Here is a 25243-nt window from a genome sequence, read left to right as displayed (position 1 = left end):
GGCACAATTTTTTTTATATTTATACTTTTTATACAAAAATACATTATGTTTATTAGCGACAGGTTTCGTTTTTATCTTTAAGGGTGTCAAAGACAATGAGTACTGTTAGAGGAGCCTTAGCAGTAAATTCCTAAAAATTAAGTATTATTCCAATCGCAGTTTTCGCAGTATAACCGAACAAAAAAACCAGCTCTACATTTGTTAGTATAGAAAATGTTCTAGTGTTACTTTCAGTTTTGAATGAAAAATAAATATCTTAAAACGCAAACATGTACCGAATTATCGGGAGGTCATCAAAAGCCCATATCGCTGTCAAGTGTTCCATAAGTGAGTAAGTGAGCGTGTACGAGTCAGTAAGGTGTATACGTACATTGCCTGTGGTCGAGGTCGCCGGTTTGCGGGTCATCGATGTGTGGCAGCGGCCCGCCCGATTGCAGCGACTCCACACTGTCGATTGTACACAGCGACCCGTTGCTCATACCGTACAGGATCTACTTGCAGAAATATATTTTATGAACAGTGGATACAACTTGAGTTATTGCTTTTTCATCATCTAACATTTAGTTTATCATTTATCATGCACAAAAAACTCGATCCATGAATAAAAATAGTAAAAATGCTGCCCGAGCTTCATGGACATTTATTAAAGAAGAGAATAGCAACGGACCTCCCACCCATAATATAGAGAAATTACAAATAGGTAATAGAACAGTAACTGATCCCTTGGAAATGGCTAATAAGTTCTTTTCTAATTTAGAATCCGACATACCTTACCATAAGATAAATACATTGAAAGCTTGTAAACATATAAAACATATGCTCAATTCATTTTATTCAAATTATTTTGATACAGAAGAATTTAAAAAATTATCTAATCATGAAAAACTTCAAATACCGCAAGGATATGATGAAATTCCGACAAAGATTTTTAAGGCCTGTAAAGATGAATTAGCTTCAATTTTATCGCATCTCACTAACATTTATTTAAAAAAAAGCATTTATCCAAGTATTTGAAAACTATTAATAATAAGACCACTATATAAAAAAGGTGAAAAAACTGAAATGTCGAAATATAGACCCATAACTCTGATTACAATACTAGCAAAAATATTTGAAAAATGTATTTATCTATGGCTCGTTTGTTATTGTGACAAATATAAAATAATCTCCACAGATCAATATGGTTTTCAGAAGGGAAAATCTACTACACGGGCTATATTTAATTGAATTGAATCCATTATTTATAACTTGGACAGTGGAAGACGTGCCCCTGCGCTTTTTATTGACATGTCAAAAGCATTTGACTATGTTGATCATATTGCTAAGTAAGATGGAAAAATATGGAATCAGGAGAACATCATTACTATGGTTCAAGTCGTATCTTCAGGGTAGGGAGCAGTGTACCCAACTAAATTTTCTTGATAATACAAATACAGTCACTACTTATCAATAAAACTGCCTCTATAATAATCGTGGAGTTCCCCAGGGAAGTGTATTGTGGCCACTTTTGTTTTACTTTATGTAAATGACTTTCCTTAAGTGACTAATTATCGATGCCTAATGTTTGCTGATGACATTGCAATTGTTATATCGTCTCACATTAAACATGACAAATATATTGAGAATAATAACGAGTATGAATTAGAAATAAATATGACGTTGGATAAAATAATCAAATGGCTTGACATGAATAATTTAAATGTCAATTTATCAAAGACAAATAATACAGTTTAATGTAAAAGGACGTCAACAAATGCAATTAAATATATAATGTAATAATACAGTTATAACTGAAATTAATAATGTAATTTTTTTGGGAATACAGAGTGATAATTATCTCAACTACACTAGTCATATTGACAAAGTTTGTAAAAAAAAAATATAGTTTTGTCTACGTACTTAATAGGTTAAGAAGAATACGGTCACATAAGCTATCCCTTATGGCCTATCATCGATACGTTGCATCAGTTTTACGCTATGGACTACTAATATGGGGTAATAAATGAACGGCCGTAAATCATACATAAAGCGAAAATGCGTGGACAATTTTGATGTTTCAACGTGTGCGTTAATCATTGAATTCTATAGCACTAAAATGGTGTAGATGGATTTGTTAGTGGCTTGAGGATGAGTTGGTGAAAATTAAATGTTTAACGGATTTTATAGTTTCAGAAATCTCGTAATAAGTCAGTAAGTCAGTGGTATTTCGCTTACTGTATAGATTAAAAGAATTTTAGCTAGTTTTAGAACAAATATTATACCATGTTATATAGAAATTCCACTTAAAATGGTCGATTCCTGAAAGATCCAGATTATTACCATAGTAAGTTGTATATCTTTTCGCTTCACGTTGTACTGCTCTAAGTAGATACAGCATTTGCATATTACTGGTTTACAAGAGCAGATAAAATGCATAGCTATAAGTTAGATATATAAGTATTTAATATAAGCCATTTTAAATTATGAGTAGTCATAATAATAATTGTATATCTAGTTGGTAAGCTTATTTTAACAAAAAAATAATAGCTGATATCGTTGCTTCTAGACAAAACTGGCTTGCTGAAAGCTAAATGAATGTAAATTTTTGATTTGGTGTTCCTCCGCAGTGTGGTTTTCAAAGAACTTACTTCCACATACAACCAATATATTATGAATGGCTTAGGCTCCTTGCGTGGTATTTCCAGATCTAGTAGTACTAGGTAGACAGCAACTATCGAGTGATTCCAATAGTTTTGCAACAACAGTAGGTACCAAATGAGCCGTATGCTCGATTGTACCTTTCTCTCTTAGAAAACAAGTATCAAGATTCCTTCAATCTTTGCTAAATTTACCCCATTGTAGTGCGCGTGCGTGAGCAATGGCGACTTTCTCTCCGCGTCGCTGTCCGGCGCGGCCTCACCCTCGGCGGGGCATTCCGCTTCGCCCTCGCCTTCACCCTCGCCGCAGCACGAGCAATCTTCTTCAGAGCGGTGTAGCGAAGTCAACGAGCTCTGAGGAAAGAAACCATAATCAAGCCCAAATGTCCTAACGATATTAGCGGTTCATTTAGTATTTTAGAGTGTCGGCTAGAAGAGTATTTTTTTTAATAATACAAAGCACAAATCTTTATCTAAGAAACTTAAAAAGCAATGCTCTTAATTCGATACTGCTTTGCTAACGTTAAATTAACAGTGGCAGAAATCGTTGCCGTGCGAAAACTCTACAAATAAAACATAACCAGATTATGGAAATTTTTGTATTCACTCGCGAGTAAAACTTTTATCGAAACATTCACTCGTCGCTCATGGGTTGGGTTTAGGTTTTAATAATGAAGTCACACTAAGTAGAAACAAGTATCACGCAAGTTTTCATTCATCTTGAGTCTTGATATGCTGTCGGTACTTACCATTAATCCTGATAGGTCTATGATAGGTATACTCGTATGTAAAAATCACCAAATCCAATTTGTGGCTTATTCTTCAAGTGTTTCGGTCGCGGAAAACTAGTAATAAGTAATGATGTTAAAGTGATGCTATTGAAAAGTATTTAATTACATTAACTTAGATGAATGTTGTCGGTTTTTAAGGCGGAGAACGGTTATAATTATTATAAGCCAAGATCAATAAAGAAAATATGCCTAAAATGACGGCGCTTATCACTTATTCTCTCTCTAAACCTATTGCTATCTGTACTCAAACAACGCCGCAGTACCGCGTGCAACAAAATCAAATACTTGATTCGCCTTCTTTAAATGTATCTTTAGACATTAGGTTGGCAGTTAGCGTTTTGAATCCATCCCTATCACCGGCAAGACGGAACAGTTGTTAGACCGACGTTTTTTTATATGAAAATAAGTAACCAGACGAGCAGGACGTTCAGCTGAAGGTAATAGAAATTCTGAGCGGCATCACTGGTAAACTCTGGTAAATTCTAAATAAATAAATCAAATCCCGACCCACTCCCGATGTTCCGTAGGATTTTTTCTTCGGCCAGCGCATCTCTTTCCCTCCACCTTGTTCATCACGATGAGCTACGATAGCTTAGTGGTACTTAGTGTGAGTACATGACCGACATAGTCTATCTCTTACTTCTTGATACTAAGTAAGTACGTATAATTTTTCTGGGTATATGACCCGTTGAAGCCTGGTTTCACTTCTGAACTTTTATCTCCAGCTGATGCTATTCTGCGGCAGAACATTTCTAATTTGCAGGCGTCTTCTTAAAAGTCCACTATTCGCACCCAAACATTACTTACTTAATTGAGTGAGACAAAATCTTTAGGTCAATCGAAAACAAGTAACTACCTATTACTTTTTTGCTAACTCTACTTCTGTAATTGACAGTTTTATATATATATACTAGCTGATCCGACAGACGTTTTTTATGAAATTGTCAACAATATTTTATATCATCAAGAATGATTTCTTAACATATGCTCCTTGTTGTTATAATGAAATTGCTTCACAGCAGAACTGTCAAACCGTGCGTCAATAAATTCTCACAGAAAATTTGTCCATACAAAACAAATATTGGAAATAAAAATAATTATGGGTCCCAAATCGAAATAAAAACTATCCTATCTCTCAAGTTGGACTAAACTGCACTCGATGAAGTAATCCCCATTAAAATCCGTTCATTAGTTTAGGAGTCCATCGCGGACAAACAACGTGTCACGTAATTTATATATATAAAGATATAAGAGGGGGCAAAGGGGCAAGTGGCTCACGGGATGGGTAGTGATGAGGCAACCGCCCATGGACATCCGCGACAACAGGTGTCAAGAGATGCGTTGCCGACTTGTTAGGTGTCAGTATGCTCTTTTCCCGAAGGTCCCGAAGTCGTATCGGTTCGGGAATACAGTACCGTTACAATTATGTTATATACAAATAGACAAATCACGTCGTATAAAAACAAAGCCAAAATATGGTACATGCCACAAGTTACACCATAATAAGATTCGAAAATATAGCATATTTACATCGCCGTATTTACTGCAGTTGTTTAAAACATTCTTGGCCAATAAGCAGCAATGTAAAACAATTATTCAGTTCAGGTTACGTATGTTGAATTAAGAACCCGACTACGTAGTAAAGTGTGCTTACATTGTCAGTAAGCACACTTTTGCCGTTCAGCTATCAGACTGCGAATGATATGTAGTGTGTATAGAACGTCCTAAGATTATACGTCTACATAGACTTTGACTAACTACGAACTAACCTCTAATTTGAGCAATTTACGCACACTCACACAAAGTGTCATACAATTCGCGAGGGTAAGACGTAGCTTGTCACACACACTAGACTATAACACTAAATTATCTATGTCATTGAGAATCGCCATTATTTATTCTCTCTATTGACTAGAGTTATATTAGAAAGATACTAATAAATTACCTTGGAAAGTATCTCGGGTACACTACTGCTGGAGTAGAGCAGGGGACTGGCCGCCTTCTCCTGCGACATCTTCGCGTCCTCACGGGCCAGCAACACAGACATACGGAACTGCAGGTTTGAATTCATCTTTACCTTATAAAACTGCCATAGTTAAAGAGTTATTTATGCAACTGTTGTGTAATAAGGGGTATTAAAACACGAATGTGGGTTTACCACACGAGCGAAGCCGAGTGTGATAATAGTATCACATGAGTATTTTAATACATAATTATCAACAGTTGCACGCAAGACTTTATCTACACCCATAATATGAATCCTCTATAAAAGATTCTGAAATAGTTAGCTTACTGCTAACATTAAAAAATTCCAGTCCTAGTAACCATTACATCATCGAAACGAGTGTTGTAATGAAAACGGATGATACAATGTTGTACTGAATTTCATTACAACACTCGTTTGGATAATGTAATAGTTATTAGGACATTAGGTGTTTTAATGTTGGCAATAAGCTAACAGTTTTAGAACCTTTAATAGAGGATTTAAAGTATGGGTGTAGATAAAAATATTACTATCACTGTAATGAATTTTACAATACCATCAAAATGTAACATTACAAAAACAAATATTTTTTAATGAAATGAGTAAGTAAATACTGAAGTAGTATTGAAGTACTAAAATGTTGGATGGGGTGGATTTGGGTGGCAAAGAGAATGTAAATACTACGTAATAAGAGTCCCGCTGCCTAAGTAAAAATTAAAATTTGGTTTAGTATGAAACGTGCAATGATGTTTGACGTAAGTTTGACATAGTAATTACAATTTGGCGACGAAGTATAATCCAGCTAAGTTTGAAAGCGAACAGTTGCTTAAAACGTAGTGGATTTCAGCTATCTCTGATCTATCTAATCTAATGTAAAAGTAGATCCTGTAGATGAAGCCACAACCTGAGAGTTGAACAAAGCATACAAGATTTTATAACGATATGACACTCGAACGGTTAGCTCAGCTGGTTAGAGCACCGGCACGGAACGCCGGAGGTCGTGGGTTCGAATCCCGCATCCTTCATAAAATTTTGTTGTATTTCAATGACTGCACGTTTTATACAAAAATTTTTTTAGTTTCGCTAGGCTGATTATTAGTTTTGTCGGTGCTCGATTTATTCAAACAGACTCAAAGGCTTGGTAAACCGTAAAACAGTGTAAACGGTTAACATTTAAGTACATCGATAACTTTTTATTCTATTTTTGTTCTACCTTGCTAACATTCTGGGGCATAACGCATACAATTATATATGTATGTATTCCTTAATTCGTGATACATGTTACTAACCATGGTATAATAATATACTCCGCCTGGTATTCTCTTCCCGTGACAGCTGGATCACGTGAATGGCCCTAAGCATACGGTTAACTGACATAGATACGGCGAGATTAGTATACTTTAGTTATTTTCATAGTACTATGTCCTATGGTATATTGTTATGGGGCAGTGCGGCCGATATTAATACCATATTTGTGCTGCAGAAGAGGGCTATTCGCGCGATTTATAACCTAGGTCCTAAAGAATCATTAAGAGAAAAATTTAAAGAAATAAACATTTTGACTGCTGCTTCTCAATACATTTTTGATAATGTTCTGTATGTTCATAAGCATGTTGAGGAATTTTCTAGAAACTGTGACATTCATAATGTTAACACGAGGACCAAATATAAACTTGTTATGCCTACTACTCGGTTGGGTCGAGTTAGTAAGTCTTATGTTGGGCGATGTATATGCTCCTACAATATGATTCCAGAAAATGTACAAATCAAATGTGTTACGAAATTTAAAATAATTGTTAAAAAACGTTTGTGTGGGAAAGGTTATTATAGCATAAACGAATCAGGCTCTTTAATTATAAATGTTTATTATACGATAATAATAATAATAATAATAATAAAGCCTTTATTAATGATTTTCCATTTGATTTCTACATTTTAGTGTTAGTATGTTAGTGCGGTTAGTCGACAAACATGATTATTTTATTATTAACTCTTTTGTTAGTAAGTTATAATGCATGCACTATGTTAGTTTTCTTGATTATTTTTAAATGGATCCCAGTTGGGTAAAGGCCTCCTCCATTCCTTTCTATTTTTTCCTTTTTCGAGCCAGTTAGTTCCGCGAATCTCTCTAATCTCATCGGTCCACCTTTTATGTGGTCTGCCCACATTTCTCTTTCCTACAGGTCCCTTCCATGTTGTGGTCTGAATGGTCCATCTAGCGTCTGTTAGTCTGGAAATGTGTCCGGCCCATTGCCACTTTAATTTTAATGCTTGATTTAAGGCATCAGTTAGTTTTGTTTTCTTCCTTACTTCTGGCTATGTATCTTATTCATTTTTCTTAATTTAAGCATGCTTCTTTTCATTCCGCGCTGACATGTCCTAATTAAGTGTTGTATTTTCTTCGTAAACACCCATGTTTGGCAGCCATATAACAAAGTTGGATGAAAACAGGTTTCCATTACCGTTTTTTTTAATTCTAAGCTGTAGTTTCCTTTTAAAATTTCCTTCTGGCTCCAATATTTTTTCCAGGCTAGATTTATTCGTCGGTTTATTTCCTCTTCATGACTTATTTCATTGAAGGATATTAGCTTTCCTAGGCATATATATTCATTCACAAAGTCAAGTGTTTGTGATCCGGCGCTTATTGGTTATTATACGATATTACATTGTAATCCATATTTTATATTTAAAAAAAAGCCCGCTGAGTTTCTTGCGCCCATTCTTCTCAGGTCTGAGGCAGTCTCTTTTGAATGGGTGGTAGTTTATGACGTTCAATAAGTGATTTTAAATCCTATTTTGACTAAAAATATTTGAATTTGAATTGAATACGTCATCAATTGCAATGACTGTTCTCAAAACTATTTTCGAGTGAAACATCGCTATAGGTGTGAGCGACACGACAATAGTGATGAAATGTCGAGCTGTCAATATGACATATATACATAGTCATAGGCCATCGTGTTATTATACCATGTTACTATGGTATTCGTCTTTCTGCACTTTTTCTTCGTGTAACCTTACACTATACCAATCTCGCACTCTTAGAAAATGAACGTAAATTAACTCAAAGTTACGGCATCAAATTCAAACATGTATTTTTATTCAAAATAGGATGTGACATCACTTATTGAAAGAAAAAAAAACTACCACCCATTCCAAAAAGAATGCCTCAGAACTCAGTGGGCTTTTTTTCATCAAAAAATATGTTTACAAAGTAATATTGTACAATTAAACTTATTATTTAATAGCCTGAGGGCGGTCGCTCCATTCCCAATCTGTGGCATCATTAAGAAAGTCCTTTTTGTTATACTAACATTTACCGCACAGACTAATACAACGCAACAATAACATGTTTACATTGTTGAATGGACAAACAAATTTAGTCCCATCACCTTTGTTACGTATCTCTTCCGGTGGTAATACGTCACAACAGCCGACCAATCACAGCGCGTCATTTCATGGGACGAGAGTATAAAAGAGCGGCTTCCGGCTCATTTGATTCAGTCTCGTGCCAGATTTTGGCGAGACAGCACGTCCTGAGGATGCCTCGTGTAGAGGCGAAACACGTGTCGAATTGTTTAACGTCAGATATTGGCGGAATTAACACTAAATAAAACTCAAATCATTTGGAAATTATGGATTTCCGCAAAGTAACGCCTACTTCAATAAATTAAGTTACCATCAAATAATTCGAAGGTTACGGTGCGGTACGGTAATTACCTCTGGTGCGAGCTGTGTCTGAGCGAGAGGGTGGGAGGACAGTCGTTCGCGGCGCGTGTCTCTGGTGTCCCGCTCGTCTCTTGCCACGCTACGGCGGCTCACCAGACTGGTGGAGGAACTACGCTCCACGCCAGACCGGTTCAACACTTCTGCAGCTTGCTACAATCACAGCACAACTATTAAGCCCGTATTCTGGATTTTACTCCTGGAGCTGGAGACACGTTTTGTTTATAAACATATGTAGGGGAATATGATAGAATATAAATATATTTATTTGCCATAGGGAGTGACAATAACATAACATATTGTACTAACACTCGGTAAACGTAATGAAGAAATAGCTTCATTAGTAGCGACTTTAGTCAACATCTTTAAAAACAGGGTGCTTTATCATATACAAACCTATGAATAAAAACATCTTATTAATATAATAACAATAAACCGTATCTTGTAAATTGGACCACCGCGTTCATGGAAAGCAGCAATTAGCAAATTCCCCTCACATTCACTGATTTTATGTTCTCATTTAAATGACGACCGACGTATGAGAAATAAAGTTCTTTACACCGAAGCTACATTAGTTAACTGATAAGAAACTCTCAGTCCATCTTTTAAATCATAGTAATAATACTAATATATACTATTCAAATTTAGTTGGCCTGCGCAAAACCAGACCCTAAACATACATACTATTTTCTGTATAATAATAATACTGACACACTTTTTACACAAATTATCTTGCCCCAAGTTAAGCATATATAGCCTGTATTATGGGTTACAAGACAATGATATATATAACATACATAAAGTCATATAAACATACATGAATACATTTAAACATCCATGACTCGGAAACAAACTTCCATATTCATCATAAAAATGCTTGCACCTACCGGGATTCGAACCCGGGACCTCTAGCTTAGTAGGTAGGATCGCTAATCACTCGGCTATACAGGTCGTCTAATCTACTATACCTTCTATATAGTAGGCCTTCTTTATCAAAGAAGCTTTACTATATTTCTCATTCTGTGCTAAGTGAGTCCTAGTATACTGTCTGGTAATTTATTGTAAACGTGAATACCAAAACCTGTAAAGCTCTTATCCTTAGCAATTACACGGCACGTACACTTTATTCTTTCCTCTTTAATTGAATTTATGAGAGCCAAATATTTATAAATAAACTTTATTATTTTTGTATTATGCCTAAATTTGTTTTTTTTTTTAATGTTAAATCATCTGTAATAAAACGTTATAAAATCTGAGAGATTCAAGTATATGCATGAAAAGGAAGTGATTTGAATTAAGATAGATCGAATTTGACGTAAAAGTATGAAACAGAAAAACAAAATTCAAACGTCACTACTTCACATGTTTGTTAGTTAGTATGAACTATGACGTCACAGTACATGATAACAATTATAATAGCATACTTTGTGTCAGCGCAGGAAGCGTTTTAAGCTATCGAATAGAAATATGCATATTCGCTATTGAACAATATTATGCTTAATTGTAAAACGTGTTGATAGTTTCAAACTGAACGATACCTCCACCACAAGCTGAAGAATGAAACTATTGCGCTAAAAATACATAAAGTTACAATTTGTATACAACAGTTATTTAGCACAATTAAGCGACCTTATCGATGAGCGATCTCTTCCAGGTAACATACAGTTGTAGATTTTTAATTCAGGTTTGAGAATCGTGCACCACATTTCTTGATAATGCTAGAAATATTAGGAATAACATAGAAACAGCATCAAACTATTAAAATCAAACAATGAATTCAATAAATACATTAAATTAATAATATCAATTAATTGAACACCTTAAAATAAATACATACAATATAGATGGCAGGAGATTCAAAGGCCCAGAAGCAAAGGAATACCGTCCTAAAGCCGGACTCCCAAAGAGCAGAGTAACCCATCCGCTCTTTGGTAGTCCCTCTATCGGACAGGATTAATATGCGGAGCTTGACGGAAGTGACGACGCAGATCGTGTCTAGTCCTGTTAGTGGAGGAGATGAAATAGCAAGCATGATAATGTACAAAGTATAGCATTTACAATAAAAGGCAAACAAGTTTAAACTTTACCAGTTTTTACACATGCGTTCTTGCAGTACAAGTATCGCAGGAACATTATTTTTAAGTGCTTCTCCCAACACCAGCCAGAAATCGACTATTACATACACCAGTACTTTATAAAAGTATTTTACCTAATATATTTTTACTTATTACAATTTACAATAATAGTCACCAAATATTGTTTTCTCCGTTATCTTTTCAATTCAAAACATAAACTCTCAATTCTAATTAGATCTTTAAATATATAATTTAGGCAGTTGTCAGTTATTTATACTTGGCTGTTAGCAGTTTTATGAACAGCTATAATGTTGATTGTTATACATTTGCATTTTTTAGTTTTTTTTTTTGGGATAAAGAGTAATTGACAGTTGACGTAACAAGCAACGAACAGAAATTATCTATTTATTTACATGCGGCCACTGAGTATACAAGTAGAACGTTCTAACTCATTCATTGCCCATCGTTAATTATAATCAGATCGAAACACTTAAAAAATTAATTTTAAATTAGTTAACCTTATGTAAGTTTATAAGATTTAGTTTTTATACCACGTTACTTTTAGTTTCCTACCAGTAAAAAGTTTTGCTTTTAATTTATATATAAAAATTTTTCGTGAAGTCACAAAATGGCCCAACGGAAGACCAGCGTTGGTTTTCAAACCAGCAACATGCTGAGTTGGGACCATTTTTTGAATCGTATATAAATAATAGAAATGTCTTTTTGTTTTTTACTTGTTTATCAATCTTAGGTTTATATTTATTTTTTATGTTATGTCTTTGTATAAAACTACTTACTTATACGTTTCAAATAAAAAAAATGTCTTTCTTCTTTCTTATTACTTTTTTAAAGTGAAACTTTTATTACATCGCCTCAAACTTTTTCGTCTGTGTGTTGCATATCGCTTGACGGTCGGGCGGTGCCTATAGTTCGCAGCAGCTGACCATGTAGTGTATAGAGTATTACTCATTTGTGCCAGTGCACCACGCTATTTTGTTTGTTTTTAAATATAAAATTAAGATTGATGAAACGATTTTTATACCCTTAATGGAATATTATCTCAAAAATTTTTAGTTGAAAATGTCTATAATGTGAAAAAATGTTTCACTTTTACCGTGGTTTCATAAAACCACACAATCTTTTTTTCTTTCTCAAGAAACGTAGAACAGATAATATTCTTATATTATATTCTTATATCTTGTATTCATACGAGATCTTCTCGTATGAATACAAGAGACATATTCATAGTTCATCGCTGACTGTTCACACTAGAAAGAATTGTTAAAAAACGTTTGTGTGGTAAAGGTTACTATAACATAAATTACTTTCTTAATGATACCACATATTGGGAATGGAATGACCGCCCCCAGGCTATTAAATAATAAGTTTAATTGTACAATATTACTTTGTAAACATATTTATTCAATGAAAAAAAAAGCCCGCTGAGTTTGTTGCGCCCATTCTTCTTAGGTCTAAGGCATTCATTTTGGAATGGATGATAATTTTTTGACTTTCAATAAGTGATGTCGCATCCTATTTTGAATAAAAATATTTGAATTTGAACTATAGACTTACAATACACTAGCGAAAAACGAAACGTGTCAGAGAAAATAAAATCTCTAAGGCAATTACAGCGAGATAGAAATGGAAAGCGAATCTATTGTTAGTGTAACCGGTTTTGATTCATAAGTCGTAAACAGTCAGTCACACTTCGAATAAGCTACATAGTATTTTGAATATTAAATTACATTGAAAAATCAATATTGGTTACGCGCTATCGGTCTGTAAGGTAGTCTATACGCTAATTTACCTATTCTGAGTCTAATGTCATAGAAACACTATACTTAAAACAATTTAATCACATAGTTTTATTAGTACACATTGATAAGTATAAATTTTATATAGAGATACATATAGAGCAACATTTTAATTTTATAAACTTATACTACACATTAATAATTATTCTAAGGCAATATGAGTTGTGCTGAAAAAAGTACTTTGAGTAAATTTCAGTTCAGTTTAAATAAAAAATCGAAATCAATTTATTCATTTAGAAAATATATTAAATTAAGTTTCAAATTCAAATATTTTTATTCAAAATAGGATGTGACACCACTTATTGAAAGTCAAAAAACTACCACCCATTCCAAAATGAATGCCTCAGACCTGAGAAGAATTGGCGCAACAAACTCAGCGGGCTTTTTTTTTCATCGAATAAATATGTTTACAAAGTAATATTGTACAATTAAACTTATTATTTAATAGCCTGAGGGCGGTCACTCCATTCCCAATCTGTGGTATCATTAAGAAAGTCATTTATGTTATAGTAACTTTTACCACCAGTTCATCAGTTCCATCGTTTAACAAATTATTTCAATCACGCAACTTAGGACAAATACTCAATTCCTTACACAAGTCAAAAAATTATATAAATAAATAAAAAAACACAAGATTATTGAGTACAGATTGATACATCAATCCAGACACACTGTAAATAAATAAAGGTATAATGAAAGCATTATATTAATAACGATTAAAAAATATTTAACAAGTTACTTATATTAATTTTATATATACATTATTAAAGATTTATAGTTAGCTATTTGTTAGGTTAGTGTTAATATTCCGGGTCATTGACCTGTATAAATACTACTGGACAGGCTGTTCCCTATGTTTGACAGCAAAATTTTTGCGCCTATTTGAAGCGCCACACGCGAGCGTCCAGAGTACTAATTTTCATGTATAATACAAATGGCTGCGAAGGAACGTACTCTGAAGTATTTTTGCATTTTGAATTAATTGCATTAGTTTTCCGTGTTATTTATACTTCAAGAATCAACGTAATAAAGTACACATTTTTTTTCTAATTAGTTTCCCACCATCTATCGATGTTTGCTGAGGTTGTTTTCACTAGTTTTAGTACTGCAGACTCTCGCTACATGACCAACAGCGCCACATTGGCGAATATCGAACAGGCACAAAAGCCGCTAGTCCAGTGGTATATAGTAGAGGTCAGTGTTCCGGGTCCACAGACAACGAACGATTGCGAAATAATGGTAACGAACGAACAAAGTGTGGATTCGCCGTTGCTATTTGTGTGTGGACAAGCCTTAGTAAGCGTAATGGAGAAATGAGTAAGGTGAGTCAAGACAGTTGGTATGATTACCTGTGAGAGAGTGTCTGTGTTGGGACTGGAGAGAACGGGCGCGAGGGGGGCGAGGGTCGCGGGGGACGAGCGGCGCGGACCGTTCAGAGCCTCGATCAGCGACACCGGCTCGTAGCCCGCCGGGATGTTCTCCATGCTGCCCTGGTGACGCGACACACTCTATTACAGTTCATTTGTTGAAAATGTCGCTCGTTAAATGTCGATAAAGACGTAATGTGTCGGAGGCTCCTTTGCACAGGATTCCGGCTAGATTTAGGGGTATCACAACGGCGCCTATTTCTTCCGTGAAGCAGTAGTGTGTAAGCATTACTGTGTGTCGGTCTGAAGGGCGCCGTAGTTAGTGGAATTACTGGGAAAATGAGACTTAACATCTTATGACTCAAGGTGACGAACGCAGTTGTAGCACCGCTCAGAATATTTGGGTTTTTCAAGAATCCTGAGTGGAGCTGCATTGTAATAGGAAAGACGTATCAGTTACCATCAACTGAACGTCCTGCTCGTCTCGTGGCTTATTTTCATGAAAATAAAAAAAATAATAATAAAAATCTAGATGTTCGCTCATCAAAAAAAAATCCGTGTCATCAAATAAGTAGGTCAAAGCATTCGGAGCTATTGACAACCGACCGCATACTACCACCAGGTTTCCGCGCGCCTCTAGGTGTGTTTTCGTATTTAAAGCGCAGAGTGACACATGTCTGGTGACAGGAGTACTTACATCAGGTGGATTAGTGGAATGTGCGAGAGGTGCGACATTGGGCGACGTGATTTTCTGCAGCGCTCTGATCTGCAACAGCGCTCTGAACGGAGCCCGGCAGATGGGACAGTTGTTGGCCTGGTATCGCAGAGAGTCGGCGCAAGAGTTGCACAGACAGAGGTGCCGGCACGGCAAGATAAGCGTATCTCGCACGTCGCACATGCATATCACACATTCCAGTCCACCGTCTTCTGTTTCCTCATCAGAAGTTGGCTGTAAATAAATTTAATCTATAAGTACTAATATTCTAAAGAGTTATATGTTTGTGAGGTTGTAAGGGGTAATCCATTGAACAAGTGCACCAGACTGTCGGCCAGCAGGGATAAGTGGCGAATCCTCGTGGGGCAAATCACATCTGCCCCAAAAGATTTCAGTTCGTGATGATCACGACCGCTGTCAAGAGTGAAACGACGAAGAAGAAGAAGAAGGGGGTAATCTCTGGATCTCTTCAACCGATTTTGAAAATTCTGTTACCAACAGAAAACCTCATTATTAGTGAGTCTGATAGGTTACATATTCACCCGAAAAATTAATACTTTTGTGAAGTCGGAGTCGCATAGTAAATCAGAGAGAAACCGGTCGAATGAAAATGTACAAACGCTGCCTTGACGATATTAGATTGTTTTGTATATAATATTCATCTGGAATTGAATTGGAACACCAATATGGTTACATCAATAAATGCGGAAGAAGTCGCGGGTAACAGCTTGTTTTATATAATTAATTAATAATATTAGGCAACCCATATAATTATTTCATTATTAAGATATAATTCTCACCATCTGGATATGTGGGGTTTATGCACAGTACGAATTCCGAATGTTTTATATAAAAATGCACACTGCGAAATTAGCTCCGCTGGAAGTGTAACTGATATATGATATAAAATATATGACATAAAATATTGATGAAATTTTTATTTTTTAAAACAGTATCACAATTAGAAGAACACAAGAAACTAAGTGAAGTTTTTTTTTTCAAATTCAAATATTTTTATTCAAAACTAGTTGACCCGACAGAAGTTGTTCTGTATATAATAAATAAAATAATGTTTTTTTTAATTTGTCAATAATATTTCTGTTGTTGTTATGAAATTGTTTCACAGCAGAAATGTCAAACCGTGCGTCAATAAATTCTCTCATAGAAAATATGTCCATACAAAACAAATATCGGACGACGGGGGACACATCAAAGGAAAAACAAAATTGTTGTTTTTATTTAATTCCGAATACTTTCATATTTATTCACCTTTTAAACCTTCCCTGGACTTCCACAAATAATTCAAGACCTAAATTTGCCAAATTGGTCCAGCCGTTCTCGAGTTTTAGCGAGACTAACGAACAGCAATTCATTTTTATATATATAGAAGATAGATAGATAGGATGTGACATCACTTATTGAATGCCTTATGCCTCAGACCTGAGAAGAATGGGCACACGAAACTAAATTACAATGGGCCCCCATGAAGAACTGGCGAACAGTCTTAGTTCTGCAGCAAACAACAACAGCGGTTAAAAGATAAGACAAAGTATTTTCTTTCATTAACGCGAGTGTTACACATTTAAATAACACACTTTTAAAGGATTAAAACGCGTGTAATTGTAACGGTTTTACATTAGATGTTTGCGTAAAAAGTTACATTTTTTTATTTTAGTTAACCCGACGTTTCAAGACCTTTCCAGATCTCGTTTTCAGGGGGACTAACACCTAATCCTAACAGGGGATCATCTAATGTAAAACCGTTACAATTACACGCGTTTTAATCCTTTAAAAGTGTTTTATTTAAAAGATAAGACAAAATTAACTGATATATAGACATGGCACGACTAGTTTACTTTAGTTATTTCCATAATGTTATATCCTATGGTATATTGCTATGGGCAGGGGAGTGCCTTCTATATAAGCATAGAGGCAATGCCTACCTTAATAAGAACCTAAGCTAATATATACCACTAGTTTTAGTTCCATTTTTCTATAACAAAATTTCTAATGAACATCCACCCAGTAAGTTTTAGCTTACTTTCTTTTAAACCACAAAATTGACATGTCGAGAGTACCTAAATCACAATTTCAACCTCTTCGCGTTATGTGTGCGATACCTAAATATTATAATATTGGGGTAGGTACTTGTATCTACAGTGCCTACCTTGCTAGAAAAGGAATACGCGCTCCTGTCTATGGGGCAACGCTGCCGATAATATATAAATTATAATACCTATAATTATTCATTATATTCAAATGTTTAGTAAAAATATTTGAACTTGTGCTCGTCTACCTAAAATAAAATTTGTGAGCCGTCACGGGACGCCTGGCAGATGTGAAACATCGAATTTATTTTGTACAAGTAATAGGCACAAAAGTACAGATTATGGCACGAACTAAATATGGCATGATAAAAAAATACAATATAACGAATTTTCTCCAGAAAATTATGACAGTTTATTTAATATACCTACATTTATTTTCTTTATATATTTTTTTTTTTAATTCAATACTATATACAACAGAAATTGTGTAAATTATGATCTACCAAGAGAGTAGATTATACAATTACTATAAATTTACAAAATATACACGTTCTTAGTGCAGGCAAATGCACACTTGAATTATAAAAATACAATTTACTTACTGATGACTTGGTATTGTATCAAAGTGCGATTTTGCTTTCTTTGCAGGAGGCTGCACACTTTCACTTTCTGTATTATTATCGCTATCAGACATATTTGACCGTTAAAAATATTACTTACTTTTTTACGTAAAACTCAGGTTAGTATTACATTGTTAAAATAATTATGTAAGTTCTGTTTTACCACAATAAACAAAACTTTTGAAATTCGAAGTTACCACAAGAGAAAGTACTACGTAATACGTATAGATGGCGGTAACAAGTACCACCAAACAAATATTCCATCATAATATAGCGTGGCGAAGCGTCGCCACGGCCTGTATCGCCACGCCAACAATCAGGTATACCCTCCGCCTATAGATGTTTCACACAAAAATAAACTTACGTGATCTTTTTGAAAAATACGTACAAAGTTAAACAATAATTGAAATAAATATATTTTGAATGATTTTTTTTTTTCAAATATATATAAAATGTATTTTACCTTAGTATCAAGATTTTTATTTTCGATACCGTATATTTCTTGTAGCAGATAGCATAGGCCATCCACAAACAACTTTTGCTTGAGTGCTTTCAAGACATACATCCCGTCTGAGTGTTTTTCCACAATAGCTATTGTTGTATGAGATTGTCGTATTTCTAAAAAAAAAAACAATTTAGTTTCATTGCCAATTATATAAATCATACAAAATTTATTATTATTTTTGTAAATGCTGGTGCTCTTATGGTGATGTTAGAGTATAGAATAATCCTGAAAAAACAAAATTAAAAATGTCGGTGGCGTAAGATTGAAAACTGTTTGACTATCACCCACAGACCTATACCACTCGACTGGCGGCTGTCAAAGTGCTTTTGTGCCTGTTTGATATTCGCCATTTTGGGCGCTGTTGGCCATGTAGCGAGAGTCTGCGGTACTAAAACTAGTGATAAATACCTCAGCAAACATCGATAGATGGTGGGAAACTTTAGAAAAAAAAATGTGTACTTTATTACGTTGATTCTTGAAGTATAAATAGCACGGAAAACGAATGAAATTAATTCAAAATGTAAAAATACTTCAAGTGTTTTACGTTCCTTCGCAGCCATTTGTATTATACGTCAAAATTAATTCTCTGAACGCTCACGAGTGGCGCTTCAAATAGGCACAAAAAATTTACTGTCAAACATATGGAACAGCCTGTCCAGTTGTATTTATACAGGTAAGTGCGCTCACCTGTTTGCTTTAGGTTATCAAATTCAATACAGTTAGTCAAGCCCTTGTGGTCGCAATACTTTTGTGATTTGTTTGGTGTTAAAACAGGGTATAGGCTATGGTGATCACATACCATCAGGTGACACAAGTATATATGATCGTTTGTCCGCCTCTTACATAAATAAATCTGGCAAAATTGTTTCAATTTAATTTGAAATAATTCATAAATGGTCATCACTCTCATTCACAAGCAATATCAGAAATGAGATCTGTAGGACAACCAAAGTAACAGACATAGCCCAAATGGTTTCGAAACTGAAGTGGCAGTGCTATGTGCCCTTGACAGACAGATGGCCTTCCGGGCAGTAAAGTCATCGAATAGCGACCACACACCGGAAAACATAGTGTTGGTAGGTCCCCACAAGAGAGACTGATGATCTGGTTAAGATCACAGGAATAGCTTGGATGAGGGCAGCACAGGACCGATTGTCATGGCGATCATGTGGGGAAGGCCTTTGTTCAGCATTGGACATCTTCCGGCTGAAATTATGATGATGATGATACAAACAATATGGTACCTATGTACACTTACCATCTTGTCCTTCATCAACCACACAGTAAATGGCAACTGGAATGATCTCTCTATCAGCACTGTATACAAGATCCTCTTCAGGGTATTTGGAAGGATCAAACACATGGGAGATTTGGCAGAATTGTTGATTGGCACCTTTCTTATAGTGATAAGTTTGTGATGTCATTGAAGGATCCCGTGGATAATACCTGAACAAAAAACATTTATAATACAGGGTTTAATGACAGACTCATCAGACATCTTCAAGTCTGTGTGACGGACTCAGTTGTATGTGATCAGGGTTGTATGGCATTATGCTACACTTTACTCGGAACATAATCATTGTTATCAGGTTCCAAATAAGCTGTCATCTGCTAGTTACACCACTTTTATCCGTAAAAAATATAACTACCTTCAGAATCCTAAATTACATTACAACTTATCATGTGAAAGTAAAAAATATATAAATACTAGCTGACTCAACAGACGTTGCTCTGTACATAATAAATAAAATACTGTTTTTTATGAATTGTCAATAATATTTCATAACATCAAGAATTGTTGTTATAATGAAATTGTGTCACGGCAGAACTGTCAAAACTGTCAATAAATTTTCTCATAGAAAATATGTCCATACAAAATAAATATTGAAAGTAAAAATAATTATGGGTCCCAAATCGAAATAAAAACTATCCTATCTCTCAAGTTGAACTAAATTACACTCCATGAAGTAATCCACATTAAAATTCGTTCATTAGTTTAGGACTCCATCACGGACAAACAATGTGTCACATAATTTATATATAGTAAGATAAAAAATACATTAAATCTATCTATATATTTACATATAAGAGATTAACACCTATGTTTTGACTCATCACTATTACTCTGGAACCACAAGGCATAGACCATAGAGACTTGAAATTTGGTAGGCATATTCCTTTCGCCTAGTAGAGGTCATCTAAGAATGTTTTTTTTTATTATGAACAGACTAATGTCGTGGCAGCTAAAAAAATCGAAAAAAAAAATAGATCATCCAAAATTCTAAAACTTACACAATACCAGTGGGAGTGACCTCTTCAGTGCAAAAATAGTATATAGTAATAGCACATCTTACGTCACAGTCAAATGTGAACTCCATATTGTAATATGTGCCCTTTCCATTCTCAGTTGCCTTAATTTGTCCATCACCAATCTTATTTTCACTTAACTTGCCAACTGGCTCAGGACATCTGACAAATCTTAGTGATTCTTTGCGTATGTTGATGAGACTCCGCAATGTTTTTGTAGGCTCATTGTTTTGTGGTGGTGGGTATGGAAACTGAAACATATTTTACAAATTTTTAGATAAGAGATTATTTATTTACAGTGTATGCTGATGGTCATCAACTGTACTATCACTTTTTAAATCATTTAATTTATTATATTTACTTTTCTACAAAAGAAAGAAAGATAAAAAGTTTTTAACAAACAAAGTTTTTAAACAATTTATGTTTCAGAGTGATAACCTTCACTTCTGGGATTAAATTTATTTCACAAATAAAATTTGAAAACAAAATTTTGTGAACTATATGCGACTCAAACCCGCAACCTCTTGTGTTGCGTGCGAGCGCTCTTACCAACTGAGCCAACTATTCAAGTGACATATTGTTGATAAAATCTTGTATGCTATGTACAACTCTTAGGTTGAGGCTTAAAAATGTATTTTGTTGCATCACTTTGCTTGCTTTTTGTCAAGCTGTAAATATTGACTTATAATAGTGGCAATTAATATCATGACAATAATTCTCATTAACTCTTAGTATAACAGGTAAATAATGTACCAATTCGAGGTACATAACATGACACCACTGATACATATGGCCCAACAGCAAAATGTATACGACTCCTTCAATTTCTCGCCTTATTTTGTTATTAGGAATTGCTATTTTCTACAATAGAATTTTTTTTTATTTATTTATTTAATTCAGAGACATCTCTATAAATGTATTAGTAACAATATTTATTATGAACTACGTTAATATTATTAGTGAAATATATTTATAAACCTAGAGCTAACTGTATTCAGTGTTTCTGGAAGGAACAGTCAGCTCTGGCAGCAATCATCTTTAGGATGCTGTTACTGCTTACATGTAGACGCTGCAACATGGAGACCGCTTTTTTGTGCATTATGGCATGGAAGCCGTCCACACATGCCTCAGCAAACATTCCAGAAGAGCTACAACACCACGGCAGCCCTAACAGCCTCCTGAACACATTATTATATGCGACATGTAGAACGCTAATAACAGTTTGTTAAATTCTGTACATATAAGAAAGGACAAAATGGGATGTTGTCATACAAAAGTTAACAGAAAAAGGGTGCAGAGAATTCAGTCTTACTTGAAAAACTATCACAAGATATATTTCAGTAGTTATCTTGTCCAAATATAGCATAGTTACATTTTAAAACATATAAAAAGCAATCTCACATTTCATTCTTGGGATTCTTCTTAGCCTTTTGGATTGAATATCTCAAATTATTACTATGAAAGCTTGTATATTTTGTTTTAGAAAGAACTATATATAAATTTATAAAACTTTAATAGTTTATTCACTAATAAATAAAACCATTGAAAAAACTCATTTATCCTACAATATAATGGCATTTCAACTTTCTATCATGTGTAAAAAAATCATAATATGAATAATTTATGCATGGTCACTTGTTTCAATAGCTTTCAGATATATTTATTGAAATCATCCTAACTATTAGCATTATTTTGCTACATGTAAAATAATACACATAGATACACTTTAGCACACATAAAATTCTCACACTAAAATAGCTTGGTAATCAATGGATTTAAAGCTTGGAGGTATCAGATCACAAAGCTACTTGTATAGTTAGTGTGTTTAGGAGGCTGTTGGGGCTACCATGGCGTTGTAGCACTTCTGGAATGTTTGCTGAGGCATCTGTGGATGGTTTCCATGCCATAATGTGAAAAAAAGTGGTTTCCATGTTGCAGCGTCTTCGTGTCAGCAGTAACAGCATCCTAAAGATGATTTCTGCCAGAGCTGACTGTTCCATTCAGAAACACTGGATACAGTTAGCTCTAGGTTTATAAATATATTCCACTAATAATATGAATGTAGTACATAAGAAATATTGTTACTAATATATATGGAGATCTCTCTGAATTAAATAAATAAATAAAAAGTGTAAACACATGATCCCAGGACACTTGTACAAGGCGTCCAATCCAACAATTTGAGTCAAATGGGTTCTATTCATATGAGTTCATTGAGATAAATTTATAAAAATAAATTGGAATAAACTATTACAAGTTTGAGTCTAGTGGGCATTGATTGTGCCAAAAGGTAAACTGCTTTCTTTAAGTTATTTGTCAATTTGCACTCTCAATTTAGCATATAAATTTAATTTTACCAGAGATTATTAATTTATCTTTAACATACAGTTGATTCCAACTTAAAATCTATTTGTGGGGCAAAATTTTTCTTATAATAGCAGAATCAAAGGATCTTTCACTTTCAAGGTTAAATACTTCAGCTAGCACTCCTGTACCTTGTAGCAACAGATCACTTGTTGTCATATTCAAACCAATTTAACTTTATACATTTACCTCAATGAAACATACCACACAAAAAACACTTCTGTTTGTCAAATATAATCATGTTGAAGGTGTAAGGTTACAAATACTACTTGGATGCTGGACCCAGTCCCAGGACCCTCAAACTCTATGAAATAAAACTCTACAACAACCCGTTTATTAGAAATTTCAGATAACTATCATAAAGCTGTGTTAATTAATCAACTTACTGGTGTTGGTCTACTGCCAAGGAAATTCAAATCAGCATTTTCACCAAACAAATATGCTTCTGGCTGAGGTGTGTCAAATCTTTCTCCACCCATAATAAAATGGCTTCCAAAGTAGTTACCTGATTGATTTAATGAATTAGTCCATATACAAACATGCACTAAATTAAAATCACCAAACAAGCATCTTCACAACATTGTTACAAGTGACAAGAGCATAATTTTATTTACCTGATCTTGGAGGATATTTATATGCATGATTGGAAACTACGTCAGCTTCCTCAACACCAGCATTTTGTCTGCTTGTAAAAGCACCCATGTTGCAAGAAAAAAGTAGCACACAATTTGAATAAGACTAAAACATTTACAAATAAAACAATACGAACATTGCAATTTACAATAACATTACTGTCAATAAACAATTACAAAGTTTCAGGCCCTGCTTCATAAAAATTGTCAAATCGAAATTCGAATAGTGTCTTTTGACAATTGATAAATATTGATTATGAATCAAGATTGACTTTAACAATTTGACACGTCCGACTGATAAATGACACGTAAAAAAAATAAAAACATTTTTTTTATTCGCCCATTCAGGGTAGGCTGTAGTCTAAGGACCATACCGCCTAATCTTTCGTTTAAAACATTAATTACATAATATTTGCAATGAAATATCAAATAATTTAAATGAAATGAAATTTATTTATTAATTTACTTTGGTACAATTTGTACACTTATGTTATTAAATTTTGATGATTATTTGTATTTGTTATAATTACTATCATAACTTAAAACTATTAGGTATTATTATTAATCAGAATAGTTCCACAAAGTGAAGGGGATCACACATTCAGTTTATATATTCAATACATTCAGTTTGTATATTTATTATGTAATGTGTGGTACAGAAACATATAAATTACATATATAATATGTGGTTAATTGTAATAGACGTCACTAAACAAAACCTTAAAATGAGTTTTGGCACATTTGATAAAGCTAAGTACGCAATAAATCTCGATAATTGGGTGCCACACGAGCTCACTAGATTCAAGTGACAATATTTAGATAAATAGGTATCCTAGTTTTGAACCTCTATTTCAAGATTTGAAACACGGTGTTTGATATCCATAATTAGTTTGGTATTATAAAATTAAATCAAATAAAGGTTTGTCCTCCCATTTCTAAAAAAAAACATGTCTCTTAATTAACTGCTAACCAGCTCACTTGTGTTCATCACATGTAATATTCATGCGACTGGACAATGATGAAAGGATGGTATTATCCGACGCCCTTAACCTGTTCCAAAATCCCGCAACAAGAGATCTGATGATCCCGAAGAAGTCGGTCATTCTGCCTACGGCAAACACCTGATTCGCGCTACAGTAACTTGGCAGTTTCGTCAGGACAGGATACGTATCACTGTATTGTACTCTGATAACGCTCATTGACCTTTAAGAGTTTCGCTCAGATATGTGAAGTGTTTCTGTTTATATTAAAATCAATTATTTAAATATATTTACCGAGATACTATTATAATATCGTATGTGAACAAGCGTTGGTGCGTGTCCGCCAAAGAATTTATTTTTTAAACGAGTACTAGACATTGATCTAATAAACCCAAAACAATGTCAAGCGTCATAGTCATGCAACATGCCGAAACATAATACAAATCAACCTAAGGATGAAGGTATATTAGATTTTGATATGACCTCAATAACATCACAGAGACTAAGCACTCAAATAACATAAAATGTGTTTCACACTTATAGCAACATAAAAGTAGATTAAGATTAGAATAAATTAACGTCATTATTAGGTAGATATGTACTGTAACATGTTCAAAACCGAAACTGCACAAAATGAAAAACGAGAGAGAGCATGGGGTCGTTTCGGAAAAATAAA

At 34.3% G+C, this 25243-nt stretch overlaps 1 protein-coding gene across 5 annotated transcripts in view; it reads right to left on the bottom strand.

Moving 5' to 3' along the window:
• The window catches only part of LOC126964481 (probable E3 ubiquitin-protein ligase MGRN1), a 28881-nt gene extending 5058 nt beyond the window's left edge, over window positions 1-23823 (bottom strand). For all 5 annotated transcript variants that reach the window (XR_007729389.1, XR_007729390.1, XM_050807628.1 and 2 more), the window contains exons 1-11: window positions 23570-23823; window positions 23342-23460; window positions 20577-20842; window positions 19543-19730; window positions 18243-18397; window positions 15094-15345; window positions 14379-14519; window positions 9132-9290; window positions 5373-5480; window positions 2832-2990; window positions 371-491 (exon numbers count right to left, since the gene is read on the bottom strand). Coding sequence is in view for 3 of the 5 variants with exons in the window: in XM_050807628.1 (XP_050663585.1) it covers window positions 371-491; window positions 2832-2990; window positions 5373-5480; window positions 9132-9290; window positions 14379-14519; window positions 15094-15345; window positions 18243-18397; window positions 19543-19730; window positions 20577-20842; window positions 23342-23460; window positions 23570-23657 (1756 nt within the window). In the remaining 2 variants the exon portion in view is untranslated. The remainder of the gene's footprint in view (window positions 1-370; window positions 492-2831; window positions 2991-5372; window positions 5481-9131; window positions 9291-14378; window positions 14520-15093; window positions 15346-18242; window positions 18398-19542; window positions 19731-20576; window positions 20843-23341; window positions 23461-23569) is intronic.
• Window positions 23824-25243: the final 1420 nt, after the last annotated feature.

The sequence above is a fragment of the Leptidea sinapis genome, chromosome 1 (genome assembly GCF_905404315.1).
Source record: "Leptidea sinapis chromosome 1, ilLepSina1.1, whole genome shotgun sequence".
Classification (NCBI taxonomy): Eukaryota; Metazoa; Arthropoda; class Insecta; order Lepidoptera; family Pieridae; genus Leptidea; species Leptidea sinapis.
Note: the sequence above shows the minus strand (reverse complement) of the source record. Positions and strands in the feature narration are given on the sequence as shown.